At 41.1% G+C, this 14,269-nt stretch overlaps 1 protein-coding gene across 4 annotated transcripts in view; it reads left to right on the forward strand.

Moving 5' to 3' along the window:
- AGBL3 (AGBL carboxypeptidase 3) overlaps positions 1–14,269 on the forward strand; it is a 76,874-nt gene that overhangs the window by 48,068 nt on the left and 14,537 nt on the right. For all 4 annotated transcript variants that reach the window (XM_072145132.1, XM_072145131.1, XM_072145134.1 and 1 more), the window contains 8 exons: positions 3,124–3,894; positions 6,904–7,072; positions 7,262–7,388; positions 7,743–7,843; positions 10,906–11,024; positions 11,156–11,222; positions 11,388–11,477; positions 11,589–11,657. In XM_072145132.1, coding sequence (XP_072001233.1) covers positions 3,124–3,894; positions 6,904–7,072; positions 7,262–7,388; positions 7,743–7,843; positions 10,906–11,024; positions 11,156–11,222; positions 11,388–11,477; positions 11,589–11,657 — 1,513 coding nt within the window. The remainder of the gene's footprint in view (positions 1–3,123; positions 3,895–6,903; positions 7,073–7,261; positions 7,389–7,742; positions 7,844–10,905; positions 11,025–11,155; positions 11,223–11,387; positions 11,478–11,588; positions 11,658–14,269) is intronic.

A 14,269-nucleotide genomic window follows, 5' to 3' on the forward strand; every position in this document is an offset into this window, starting at 1 on the left:
CATGCTCTGTGCTGGGAGAGGGGGGGAGTGTAGTGAGCATGCTCTGTGCTGCCAGAGGGAGGAGTGTAGTGAGCATGCTCTGTGCTGGGAGAGGGGAGAGGGAAGAGGGGCAGTTTCGTGCTCTCCCTAATGTAATGGGTGGTTGGGTCGTGTTAACTACCTCCAGCGTAGTAAATATATCATTTAATAAGCGTGTCACAATTATAGACCCGCCCTCTTCCTCCAAGCAACCGGACCCCTCGCCCTCAGTGTACGCAGCACATGCTGAAAAGTGACAGTGTCAGAACTCACTGTAAAAAAAAAAAGAAAATTTGGGCATTTTTTTAATTTGTTATAGAGAAGAACCCATTGGGGCACATTTACTAAGGGTCCGAACAGCGCATTTCCGCCCGGTCTCCCGACTTTTTACCGTTTTGCGCTGAATTACCCTGGGTTTTTGGCGCATCGACGCTGGCTTGCATGCAACACAAATTGGGGGGCGTGGCCGTCGGGCAACCGACGGATTCGGACAAATTGCAGAATTTAAAAACCAAATTGTGTCACAAGATCAGCACTCGCATGCACCGGAAGAAGCAGGTGAACTCCGGCGGACCTCGGAGTGGAAGCGACACATGCAGGATATCGGGAGCGCTACCTCAGTGAATCGCAGAAGATCCGAATCCTCCTGTCCTCCCCCTCCTCTTCCAATTCCTCCTCCTCCTCTACCTCCTTCTCTTCCTCATCTTCCTCCTCCCCCTCCTCTTCCAATTCCTCCTTCTCTTCCTCCTCTTCCTTCTCCTCCTCTTCCTTCTCCTCCTCTTCCTCTTCCTCCTCCCCCTCCTCTTCCAATACCTCCTCCTCTACCTCCTTCTCTTCCTCATCTTCCTCCTCCTCTTCCAATTCCTCCTCCTCTACCTCCTTTTCTTCCTCCTTGTTCTCCTCTCCCTCCTCCTTCTCCTCCTCCTCCTCGTTCTCCTCTTCCTCCTTCTCCTCTTCCTTCTCCTCCTCTTCCTCCTCCTCCTTGTTCTCCTCTCCCTCCTTCTCCTCCGCCCTCGAGATTTACAAACCAGTATTTATATTCCTTCACTTATGAGATTTCTAGTGCAGGTTCAGCGGCTGGTGACGGATTTGTTCCCCCCTGTAATGTCTGAGGCGTTGTTGTACATCATTTGGCAGCTGATTATGAAAAGAATAGAAATAAATGTAGATCATCTACAAAAAAATTACCGGGACTCCCCATTCGGCGTAGTGTGGCGCCACCTGGTGGTCAGCCGGGGGAGTACAGCAAAGGAAAAATCTTCAAAAACTTCCGCAGGAGGGAATCAAGTTGGCAGAGGGTTGCCCTGGGGGGGGGGGGGGGGGTAATCTGGAGGGTGGAGGTTGTCACTGTTCATGCATGATGTGGCACCACCTAGTGGTCAGATGGGGAATTACACCAAGGAAAAGTTTTCAAAAACTTTCACAGGGGGGAATGAAGTTGGCAGAGGGGTGTCCTGGAGGGTGGAGGTTGTCACTGTTCATGAATGCTGCAGCGCCACACAGTGGTTAGATGGGGAATTACACCAAAGAAAAGTTTTCTAAACTTCCGCAGGAGGGAAAGAAGTTGGCAGAGGGGTGTCCTGGGGGAAGGGGGGTCTGGACGGTGGAGGTTGTTACTGTCTGTGCATGCTGCGGCACCACCTAGTGGTCAGATGGGGAATTACACCAAGGAAAAGTTTTCTAAACTTCAGCAGGAGGGAATGAAGTTGGCAGAGGGGTGTCCTAGAGGGGGGGCTGGAGGGTGGAGGTTGTAACCATTCATGCATGCTGTGGCGCCACCCAGTGGTCAGATGGGGAATTGCACCAAGGAAAAGTTTTCAAAACTTCAGCAGAAGTTTGCAGAGGGAGGTTCTGGGGGGTCTTGTGGTCACCGTCCGTCCTGACGGCAGCGGCAGTGAGTTCCTCGTACGTTTTAGAAAAGCCGCGGTCGGGTCCATTACAGAAATCTATTACCCGCATTTGCATTTTTATTCTCTCAGCGGGACGGCTTTTCTCCCGCCCGTCAGTCGAGCCGCTGTCTGCCTTTTTTCGAGAATAAATTGCCATAAATTCAGTAAGTGGCTGCGCATAATAATGGTATCACTCACAGGCTTCACTCCGGAAGCTGACAGCAGCGTGGCGTGACAGTGTGTCAGGATATCCATATTATACTCCCTGTCCACCCCCGCTTTATATATGGAGACCTGCTGGCAGGGAATGAGTTAAAAGCATTGAGGCGTACAGTGAGCTGTAACCTGGGGGTCTATAGTGGTGGACTACAACTCCCAGCATGGCCTGGCTGTTTATATATCTAATCACACAGCTTTTCCCTAATGTTACTTTGCTACTCGCTAAGAAGATTTGCCATTCAGAGGTCTAGGAGAGATGAGTAGTAGCGTATACACATCCATAATAGTTAATAGAATAGTCATCACCCAGCTTTCCCAAGAGTTAACCCTTATTTTTTCTACTTAATGAGAAAGGTCTGCCATTCAGGAGTCAAGGAAATATGAGTACTAGCATATGCACAGATATTATGGATCCTAGATGTGGTGTCACACAGCTTTCCCTGAAGATGAGCCACCTGCTTGAGTAGGAAGATTTGCCTCTCTGGGGTCTAGGAAAGCTGGATGATGTCTGTAGAGCAGACCAAAAGTGAACATGATGATGTTCAGGATTCTAGGAAAGCTGGTTGACAGCTGTATAGGTGACGAGAAGTAATCACCATCATCTTCAGGAAGCTAAGAAAGCTGGGTGGCAACTGTTGAGGCGACCAGAAGTTGACACAATGATGTTCAGGGATCTAAAAAAGCTGGGTGACAGCAGTAGAGGAGACCTGAAGTTGACACAATGATGTTCAGGAATCTAGGAAAGCTGAGTGACAGCTGTAGAGACGACCAGATTTAAATATGATGATCATAAAATTTAGGAAATCTGGGTGATGGCTGTAGAGGTAAAGAGATGTCAATATGATGATGTTCAGGAATCTAGGAAAGCTGGGTGGCATCTGTGAAGGTGATCAGAAGTCACCACAATGATGTTCAGGAGTCCAGAAAAGCTGGGTGAAAGCATTGGGTGATGTATCTCAGTAACCCTTGAGCTGATTGGTCTCCTGTCTTCTTCCAGCTCTGACTACGACTACCAGTTAACCCTTCGCACTGACCTGTACACAGAGCGCCACACGCAATGGTTCTACTTCCGGGTGCAGAACACGAGGGCCGGGGTCCGGTACCGATTCACCATCGTCAACTTCATGAAACCCACCAGTCTGTACAACCACGGCATGCGCCCCCTCATGTACTCCGAGGCCGACGCCAACACCCGCCATATGGGATGGAGGAGGGTCGGGTCGGAGATCCGCTATTATAAGAACGGGGAGGGGCAGGACCACTACTCCCTGTCCTGGACCTTCAGCTTCCCGCACGGATCAGACACCTGCTACTTCGCCCACTGCTATCCCTACACCTACTCCAACCTCCAGGACTACCTGGCGGGGATAGCCACTGACCCCCAGCGCTCCCGATACTGCAAGATCCGGGTCCTGTGCCACTCCCTGGCCGGCAACATGGTCTACGTCCTGACCATCACCAACCCCTCCCCCACCACCAAGAAGAAGAAGAAGAAGGCCGTCATCCTGACCGCCAGGGTCCACCCCGGGGAGACCAACAGCTCATGGATGATGAAGGGCTTCCTGGACTACATCCTCAGCACCAGCACCCAGGCCCAACTCCTCCGGGACTGCTTCATCTTCAAGGTGGTGCCCATGCTGAACCCCGACGGGGTCATAGTGGGAAACTACCGATGTTCTCTCACCGGACGAGACCTGAACCGAAATTATAAGTCACGACTAAAGGACTCGTTCCCCTCTATATGGTTCACCCGAAACATGATCAGACGGTGAGAGAGAAGCGGCCGTCCTGAGAGATTATCTGTCTGTTATCTATCATCTATATCTATCTCCTATCTATCTATCTATCTCCTATCTATCTATCTCATATCTATCTATCTATCTCATATCTATCTCTCTATCTATCTATCTCATATCTATCTATCTATCTATCTCATATCTATCTATCTATCTCATATCTATCTATCTATCTATATATCTATCTATCTATCTCATATCTATCTATCTATCTATCTATCTCCTATCTATCTATCTATCTATCTATCTCATATCTATCTATCTATCTATCTCATATCTATCTATCTATCTCATATCTATCTATCTATCTATCTCATATCTATCTATCTATCTATCTCCTATCTATCTATCTATCTCCTATCTATCTATCTATCTCCTATCTATCTATCTATCTATCTATCTATCTCATATCTATCTATCTATCTATCTAATATCTATCTATCTATCTCATATCTATCTATTATATACCTATGGCGACATTAGCCGCAGTCTCACATTTCTTTACATTTTTTTTTTAAAAAGCAATGCTCTGTCCCCAATCCTCTTTACATAAGATACAAGATAATAATCATTATTACAGTAATAATAACCCTGCACAGAGACACTCCTGCTTCTTCCACCATAGCCGCCAAAGTCTCCTATTACCTGTAATCTGGAGCCGTCACTCATAAAGGAAAAGCATCGTCCAATAATGTACTCACAGAGAGAGAAAGGTATTGTCTGTGCCTAAAGCTCAGCAAACCAAAAAGAATCTGCATTTACTCTTCTCAGTGCTTGTTCCCTAGCATAACTAATATAACTACTATAATACTGCCCCCTATGTACAGGAATATAACTACTATAATACTGCCCCCTATGTACAAGAATATAACTACTATAATACTGCCCCCTATGTACAAGAATATAACTACTATAATACTGCCCCCTATGTACAAGAATATAACTACTATAATACTGCCCCCCTGTACAAGAATATAACTACTATAATACTGCCCCCTATGTACAGGAATATAACTACTATAATACTGCCCCCTATGTACAGGAATATAACTACTATAATACTGCCCCCTATGTACAAGAATATAACTACTATAATACTGCCCCCTATGTACAAGAATATAACTACTATAATACTACCCCTATGTATAAGAATATAACTACTATAATACTGCCCCCTATGTATAAGAATATAACTACTATAATACTGCCCCCTATGTATAAGAATATAACTACTATAATACTGTCCCCTATGTACAAGAATATAACTACTATAATACTGCCCCCTATGTACAAGAATATAACTACTATAATACTGCCCCTATGTACAAGAATATAACTACTATAATACTGCCCCCTATGTACAAGAATATAACTACTATAATACTGCCCCCTATGTACAGGAATATAACTACTATAATACTGCCTCCTATGTACAAGACTATAACTACTATAATACTGTCCCCTATGTACAAGAATATAACTACTATAATACTGTCCCCTATGTACAAGAATATAACTACTATAATACTGCCCCCTATGTACAAGAATATAGCTACTATAATACTGCCTCCTATGTACAGGGACATAACTACTATAATACTGTCCCTATGTACAAGAATATAACTACTATAATACTGCCCCCTATGTACAGGAATATAACTGCTATAATACTGCCCCCTATGTACAAGAATATAACTACTATAATACTGCCCCCTATGTACAAGAATATAACTACTATAATACTGCCCCGATGTACAGGAATATAACTACTATAATACTGCCCCCTATGTACAAGAATATAACTACTATAATACTGCCCACTATGTACAACAATATAACTACTATAATACTGCCCCCTATGTACAGGGATATAACTACTATAATACTGCCCCCTATGTACAGGGACATAACTACTATAATACTGTCCCTATGTACAAGAATATAACTACTATAATACTGCCCCCTATGTACAGGAATATAACTGCTATAATACTGCCCCCTATGTACAAGAATATAACTACTATAATACTGCCCCCTATGTACAAGAATATAACTACTATAATACTGCCCCGATGTACAGGAATATAACTACTATAATACTGCCCCCTATGTACAAGAATATAACTACTATAATACTGCCCCCTATGTACAGGGATATAACTACTATAATACTGCCCCCTATGTACAGGAATATAACTACTATAATACTGCCCCTATGTACAGGAATATAACTACTATAATACTGCCCCCTATGTACAAGAATATAACTACTATAATACTGCCCCCTATGTACAAGAATATAACTACTATAATACTGCCTCCTATGTACAAGAATATAACTACTATAATACTGCCCCCTATGTACAGGATATAACTACTATAATACTGCCTCCTATGTACAGGAATATAACTACTATAATACTCCCCCTGTGTACAGGAATATAACTACTATAATACTGCCCCCTATGTACAGGAATATAACTACTATAATACTGCCCCCTATGTACAAGAATATAACTACTATAATACTGCCCCCTATGTACAAGAATATAACTACTATAATACTGCCCCCTATGTACAGGAATATAACTACTATAATACTGCCCCCTATGTACAAGAATATAACTACTATAATACTGCCCCCTATGTACAAGAATATAACTACTATAATACTGCCCCCTATGTACAGGAGTATAACTACTATAATACTGCCCCCTATGTACAGGAATATAACTACTATAATACTGCCCCCTATGTACAAGAATATAACTACTATAATACTGCCCTCTATGTACAAGAATATAACTACTATAATACTGCCCCCTATGTACAGGAATATAACTACTATATTACTGCCCCCTATGTATAAGAATATAACTACTATAATACTGCCCCCTATGTACAAGAATATAACTACTATAATACTGCCCTCTATGTACAAGAATATAACTACTATAATACTGTCCTTTCCTCTCTCTCAGGGTGATGGAGGAGCGGGAGATATTACTATATTGTGACTTGCATGGACACAGCAGGAAGCAGAACGTCTTCATGTACGGGTGTAAAGGCCGAGGTCTGGAGAGTGACAGAGACAGTCGCTTGTGTGAGCGCATCTTTCCATTACTGCTCAGCAAGGTCTCCCCTGACAAGGTAAATACTAGCGGTATGTAAAGATTTACGGTATTACGGTGTTGTTTTAAATCATGGCTGCCCACTCTATATACATTGATGTCCATTAAAACAATTCTAGCTGACTGATGCCACCACTAGGGGGCAGTGAGGAGATTACTGAAGACATGTGATCATCTAAGTTCTGGTTCTCACCGACGTCTCGTTCAGTTTTCATTTTCAGGATGTAAGTTTAAAGTACAGAGGAGCAAAGAGGGCACGGGTCGCGTGGTCATGTGGAAAATGGGCATTCAGAACAGCTACACCCTGGAAGCCACATTCTGCGGGTCCTCCCTGGGTAAGCAAATCTCTTACATTAGATATAGTCCCACGTACCATATGAGACCTCTGTCACAGCAGGACTGTGGCAATCATCTGACAAGCCAGCTGTCAATCACTTTGTAGCTCCGCCCCCGAGGAGCTGCTCAGCATTGTAAACACTGTATGATTTGTAATTCTATATCACAACTCTCCACTAGGGGGTGATCTGTGCTCAGTTATATGTGGTAACTGCTGTGACACATGTGACATAAGTAAATCGCCTCCTAGTGGTAACAGCAGGAAAACCGGATTATTTTAAGGGTATTAAAGAACACGTGGAGCCCTTTAAGTGACCCTGAAACTCAGCTCAGTTCTCCACCGTAAATTACAGGGAAGCGACGCGGAACACATTTCAGCACCAAGGATCTGGAGTCGCTGGGCTATCACTTCTGCGATGCACTGATAGATTATTGTGACCCGGATCAGACTAAGGTAAGTGCACGGCGCCAGGGGGATACATGGAGTCCAGATACTCAGAGGTCAGACAAGTTCTGAGAAGTCCGAGTCATAGAGTCTCTAGGGAAGCACAAAGTCACTGACAGCAATCTGCTCCACCGCCGCGCCGAACCTTCACAGCATGGAAAGGTCACATCTACCATCACACCAATAACTTCCCCGAGCCGACCCCCATCACATTACTACAGCCCCTGGGAAATGTACAGAGTCATCAAATATATCATAGAATAGTGCCGCCAACTACTCTATGTCATAATAATGTACAGTTATACTATAATACTGCCTCCTATGTACAGGAATATAACTACTATAATACTGCCCCCTATGTACAGGAATATAACTGCTATAATACTGCCCTCTATGTACAAGAATATAACTACTATAATACTGCCCCCTATGTACAAGAATATAACTACTATAATACTGCCCCCTATGTACAAGAATATAACTACTATAATACTGCCCCCTATGTACAGGAATATAACTACTATAATACTGCCCCTATGTACAGGAATATAACTACTATAATACTGCCCTCTATGTACAAGAATATAACTACTATAATACTGCCCCCTATGTACAAGAATATAACTACTATAATACTGTCCCCCTATGTACAAGAATATAACTACTATAATACTGCCCCCTATGTACAAGAATATAACTACTATAATACTGCCCCCTATGTACAGGAATATAACTACTATAATACTGTCCCCTATGTACAAGAATATAACTACTATAATACTGTCCCCTATGTACAAGAATATAACTACTATAATACTGCCCCCTATGTACAGGAATATAACTACTATAATACTGTCCCCTATGTACAAGAATATAACTACTATAATACTGCCCTCTATGTACAAGAATATAACTACTATAATACTGCCCCCTATGTACAAGAATATAACTACTATAATACTGCCTCCTATGTACAGGAATATAACTGCTATAATACTGCCCCCTATGTACAAGAATATAACTACTATAATACTGCCTCATATGTACAGGAATATAACTACTATAATACTGCCCCCTATGTACAAGAATATAACTACTATAATACTGCCTCCTATGTACAAGAATATAACTACTATAATACTGCCCCCTATGTACAGGAATATAACTACTATAATACTGCCCCCTATGTACAAGAATATAACTACTATAATACTACCCCCTATGTACAAGAATATAACTACTATAATACTGCCCCCTATGTACAGGAATATAACTACTATAATACTGTCCCCTATGTACAAGAATATAACTACTATAATACTGCCCCCTATGTACAGGAATATAACTACTATAATACTGCCCCCTATGTACAGTGATATAACTACTATAATACTGCCCCTATGTACAGGAATATAACTACTATAATACTGCCCCTATGTACAGGAATATAACTACTATAATACTGCCCCCTATGTACAAGAATATAACTACTATAATACTGCCCCCTATGTACAGGAATATAACTACTATAATACTGCCCCCTATGTACAGGAATATAACTACTATAATACTGCCCCCTATGTACAGGAATATAACTGCTATAATACTGCCCCCTATGTACAAGAATATAACTACTATAATACTGCCTCATATGTACAGGAATATAACTACTATAATACTGCCCCCTATGTACAAGAATATAACTACTATAATACTGCCTCCTATGTACAAGAATATAACTACTATAATACTACCCTCTATGTACAGGAATATAACTACTATAATACTGCCCCCTATGTACAGGAATATAACTACTATAATACTGTCCCCTATGTACAAGAATATAACTACTATAATACTGCCCCCTATGTACAGGAATATAACTACTATAATACTGCCCCCTATGTACAGAGATATAACTACTATAATACTGCCCCTATGTACAGGAATATAACTACTATAATACTGCCCCTATGTACAGGAATATAACTACTATAATACTGCCCCCTATGTACAAGAATATAACTACTATAATACTGCCCCCTATGTACAGGAATATAACTACTATAATACTGCCCCCTATGTACAGGAATATAACTACTATAATACTGCCCCCTATGTACAGGAATATAACTGCTATAATACTGCCCCCTATGTACAAGAATATAACTACTATAATACTGCCTCATATGTACAGGAATATAACTACTATAATACTGCCCCCTATGTACAAGAATATAACTACTATAATACTGCCTCCTATGTACAAGAATATAACTACTATAATACTGCCCCCTATGTACAGGAATATAACTACTATAATACTGCCCCCTATGTACAAGAATATAACTACTATAATACTACCCCCTATGTACAAGAATATAACTACTATAATACTGCCCCCTATGTACAGGAATATAACTACTATAATACTGTCCCCTATGTACAAGAATATAACTACTATAATACTGCCCCCTATGTACAGGAATATAACTACTATAATACTGCCCCCTATGTACAGTGATATAACTACTATAATACTGCCCCTATGTACAGGAATATAACTACTATAATACTGCCCCTATGTACAGGAATATAACTACTATAATACTGCCCCCTATGTACAAGAATATAACTACTATAATACTACCTCCTATGTACAGGAATATAACTACTATAATACTGCCCCCTATGTACAGGAATATAACTACTATAATACTGCCCCCTATGTACAAGAATATAACTACTATAATACTGCCCCCTATGTACAGGAATATAACTACTATAATACTGCCCCCTATGTACAGGAATATAACTACTATAATACTGCCCCCTATGTACAGGAATATAACTACTATAATACTGCCCCCTATGTACAGGAATATACCTACTATAATACTGCCCCCTATGTACAGGAATATAACTACTATAATACTGCCCCCTATGTACAAGAATATAACTACTATAATACTGCCCCCTATGTACAGGAATATAACTACTATAATACTGCCCCCTATGTACAGGAATATAACTACTATAATACTGCCCCCTATGTGCACATCTGGTTGTAGTATTACTCCTGTGTGAGAGAGCTGGAGGAGATGGTATCACGGAGGGTTGGCGGTATTCCTCGGCTCGGGGTGGACGGTGAATCTCTTCTGGATGACGTCTTATCGGATCTTGATTCCAGGTCAGTCTCGGCTCTGGATCTTCTTTTGGTGGTTCTGTGTATGTGTGAGCTCTGTGCAGCATCTGTTATATAAATTATGGAATGATTGTTATGAATTATTATTAGATGAGACTGTTCTTTGTTGGTTTCAGCACCTTGGGATCGGACAGCTCCGACTCGAACGGTCCTCCGGCTCATCTGATGGAGCTGGCTGGTCAGGTGAGGAGCATGTGGTGTCCCTGTGTGGTAGGTGATGAGTCTCCTCCTCTATGTGTCAGTCCTTACTGTCTCTCTCGCCTTCTATTCCATCCATTCTTTTGATGCTTAGAATGGAACCTTCCGACACTGGTTGCAAATATTTGGAATTTTCTCTCTTTCCGACAGGTAAAATCCCGGAGAAAGCTGCTCAAGTCCAAGAGGGAACGGAATTCCCGGAGGAGGACTCCGGAGATGATCCTAATCCGAGATGCGCAGGTAGGTCGGACGGGTAGAGACACCTGACCCATGTGCGGCTTGTAGTTATATGATGTTGCCCGCCCCTTTAATTCATAAAACCATAAACCAGCGAAAATCTGCTTCATCCAGGAAGAAGACGAAGGAGCAAGAGAGAAAGCGAAGAGAGCGATGGCGGAGCGGCGGGCGAGCGCTGAGACGGTAAGTGGCCACAACAACCCGAGGGGAGGCAAGAATGACGTTCGTAGTGGTTGCTGGTGGATCCAGGTGGACCGCCCCTTTAAGAAGCATTGAAGATGTAGTGATGGATGTTTGTTCTTTTGCATCTTAAGACAGAGACTCCTTACAAGATTGTCAGTGACTCCGGCACCGAACCAAAGCTCTGGGTCTGGAGGGAGAACTCTGACCCCCAGAATGTAAATGATCTGTACAGAAATGCAGTGAATTGTGCTTCTCCTTCTTCCTTCTGTCTTAGAATAGACCCTTAAAGGGAACCTATCAGCAGATCAGGTCCAGTATGTAATGTCCTTTCTTTTTATGTGAAGTCTCCCCTGTATATCTATAAAAATTTACTCCAAAGTCATGTGATAATGAGCAGAGAAGAGTCACTTTTACCTGAGATGAGTCAAGTTTACCTGCAGGGGGAGCATTAAATTTAGACGCCTCTATCTTGGGTTCTGCGGCAGCTAGAACCGTGGTTCTGGTATCGTTTTAAAGAAGGGAAATTCATCTTACAAATAATATCAGGCTTGTGGATCTTTGATCTTCAGAAACAGAGATACGAGAGGGTAAATTAGTAGATTGGAATGTAAGCTGCAGCTAAAAAAAATCCAATTCTGTGATTTGGCTCCCTGTATCTTCGTTTCTGTGGATCACAGAACCACAGACCTGGTATTATTTTAAAGATGAGATTCTCTTCTTTAATCTGATACCAGGACTATGATTCTAAGTACCGCAAAGCCCAAAATTTGGAGACCTGAACTGAAGCCACCCCATCAGGATGCAGGATCAGTGTCGGTTCAGACACCTCTGTTTTCTGTTCTGTAGCACCTAGAACCTTGCTCCTGGTGTCATATTAAAGATAATAATTTCACCTTCCAGACCACATTATCACTTGTGGAGATACAGAAAAAGGCAGGATTTGGATCTTTGTCCGCGGCTCGCATTCTCAGCTATGACTTTATCTGTCCATATCTCCAGTTCTGTAGATCAGAGATACACAAGCCTCATGTGGTTGAAAAGAAAAACATATCTTCTGTAATCTGATACCAGAACCATTTTTCTAGCTGCTGTATGACCCGAGATACCTCTGATACAACCCCTGCAGCCTCTCTAAACTTGACTCATCTCAGGTAAAATCTGACTCTTCTCTGTCCATTGTCACACAATTATGGAGAAATTTTTTTTTAGGTTTTTTTCAGATGTCACATAAAAGAGGGAATTCTAGAAATAACATTTTATACCCGACCTGAGGGAGGTATTAGATTAGTAAGGTAAAACCTGCTGACAGGTTCCCTTTAAGTTGTCATGGATGAGTCTGTGTGTGATGTGCCGGCTCCTGCCTCTTCATGTCACATAGAGGGTGACAACCAGTAATACTCATCATTACAAGCCCCTGCAGTGTTACACATCACCATTCTGGCTGGGTGTCAGTCTTCACTGGATTTCCTGAATTCTGTTCATTTTATTTGTAACACAGCGGGGGGGGGGGGGGGGGGGTCATTAGGCAGGAATAGTGCAACCCAATCCAGTCTGTAACCTACACATGGAGGGGACTGGAGGAGTAGATCAAGTATCAACATCTGAATAGATAGATACAGATATATAGATATGAGATAGATATGAGATAGATAGATACATAGATAGATAGATAGATATATAGATATGAGATAGATAGATAGATAGATATGAGATAGATAGATAGATAGATATGAGATAGATAGATAGATAGATAGATAGATAGATAGATAGATATGAGATAGATATGAGATAGATATGAGATAGATAGATAGATATGAGATAGATATGAGATAGATAGATAGATAGATAGATAGATAGATAGATAGATAGATATGAGATAGATAGATAGATAGATATGAGATAGATAGATAGATATGAGATAGATAGATAGATATGAGATAGATAGATATGAGATAGATATGAGATAGATAGATATGAGATAGATAGATAGATAGATAGATAGATAGATAGATAGATAGGAGATAGATATGAGATAGATAGATAGATAGATAGATAGATAGGAGATAGATAGATAGATAGATAGATAGATAGATATGAGATAGATATGAGATAGATAGATAGATAGATATGAGATAGATAGATAGATAGATATGAGATAGATAGATAGATAGATAGATAGATATGAGATAGATAGATAGATAGATAGATATGAGATAGATAGATAGATAGATAGATAGATATGAGATAGATATGAGATAGATAGATAGATATGAGATAGATATGAGATAGATAGATAGATAGATAGATAGATAGATAGATATGAGGATAGATAGATAGATAGATAGATATGAGATAGATATGAGATAGATATGAGATAGATAGATAGATATGAGATAGATAGATAGATAGATATGAGATAGATAGATAGGAGATAGATAGATAGATAGATAGATATGAGATAGATAGATAGGAGATAGATAGATAGATATGAGATAGATAGATAGATATGAGATAGATAGATAGATAGATAAATAGATATGAGGTAGATAGATAGATAACTTCTCGTTCTTCCTCTGTCTTATGTGACATGACATATCTCTTCTCTCCTCCCT

This window comes from Engystomops pustulosus, chromosome 4 (assembly GCF_040894005.1).
Source record: "Engystomops pustulosus chromosome 4, aEngPut4.maternal, whole genome shotgun sequence".
Lineage (NCBI taxonomy): Eukaryota > Metazoa > Chordata > Amphibia > Anura > Leptodactylidae > Engystomops > Engystomops pustulosus.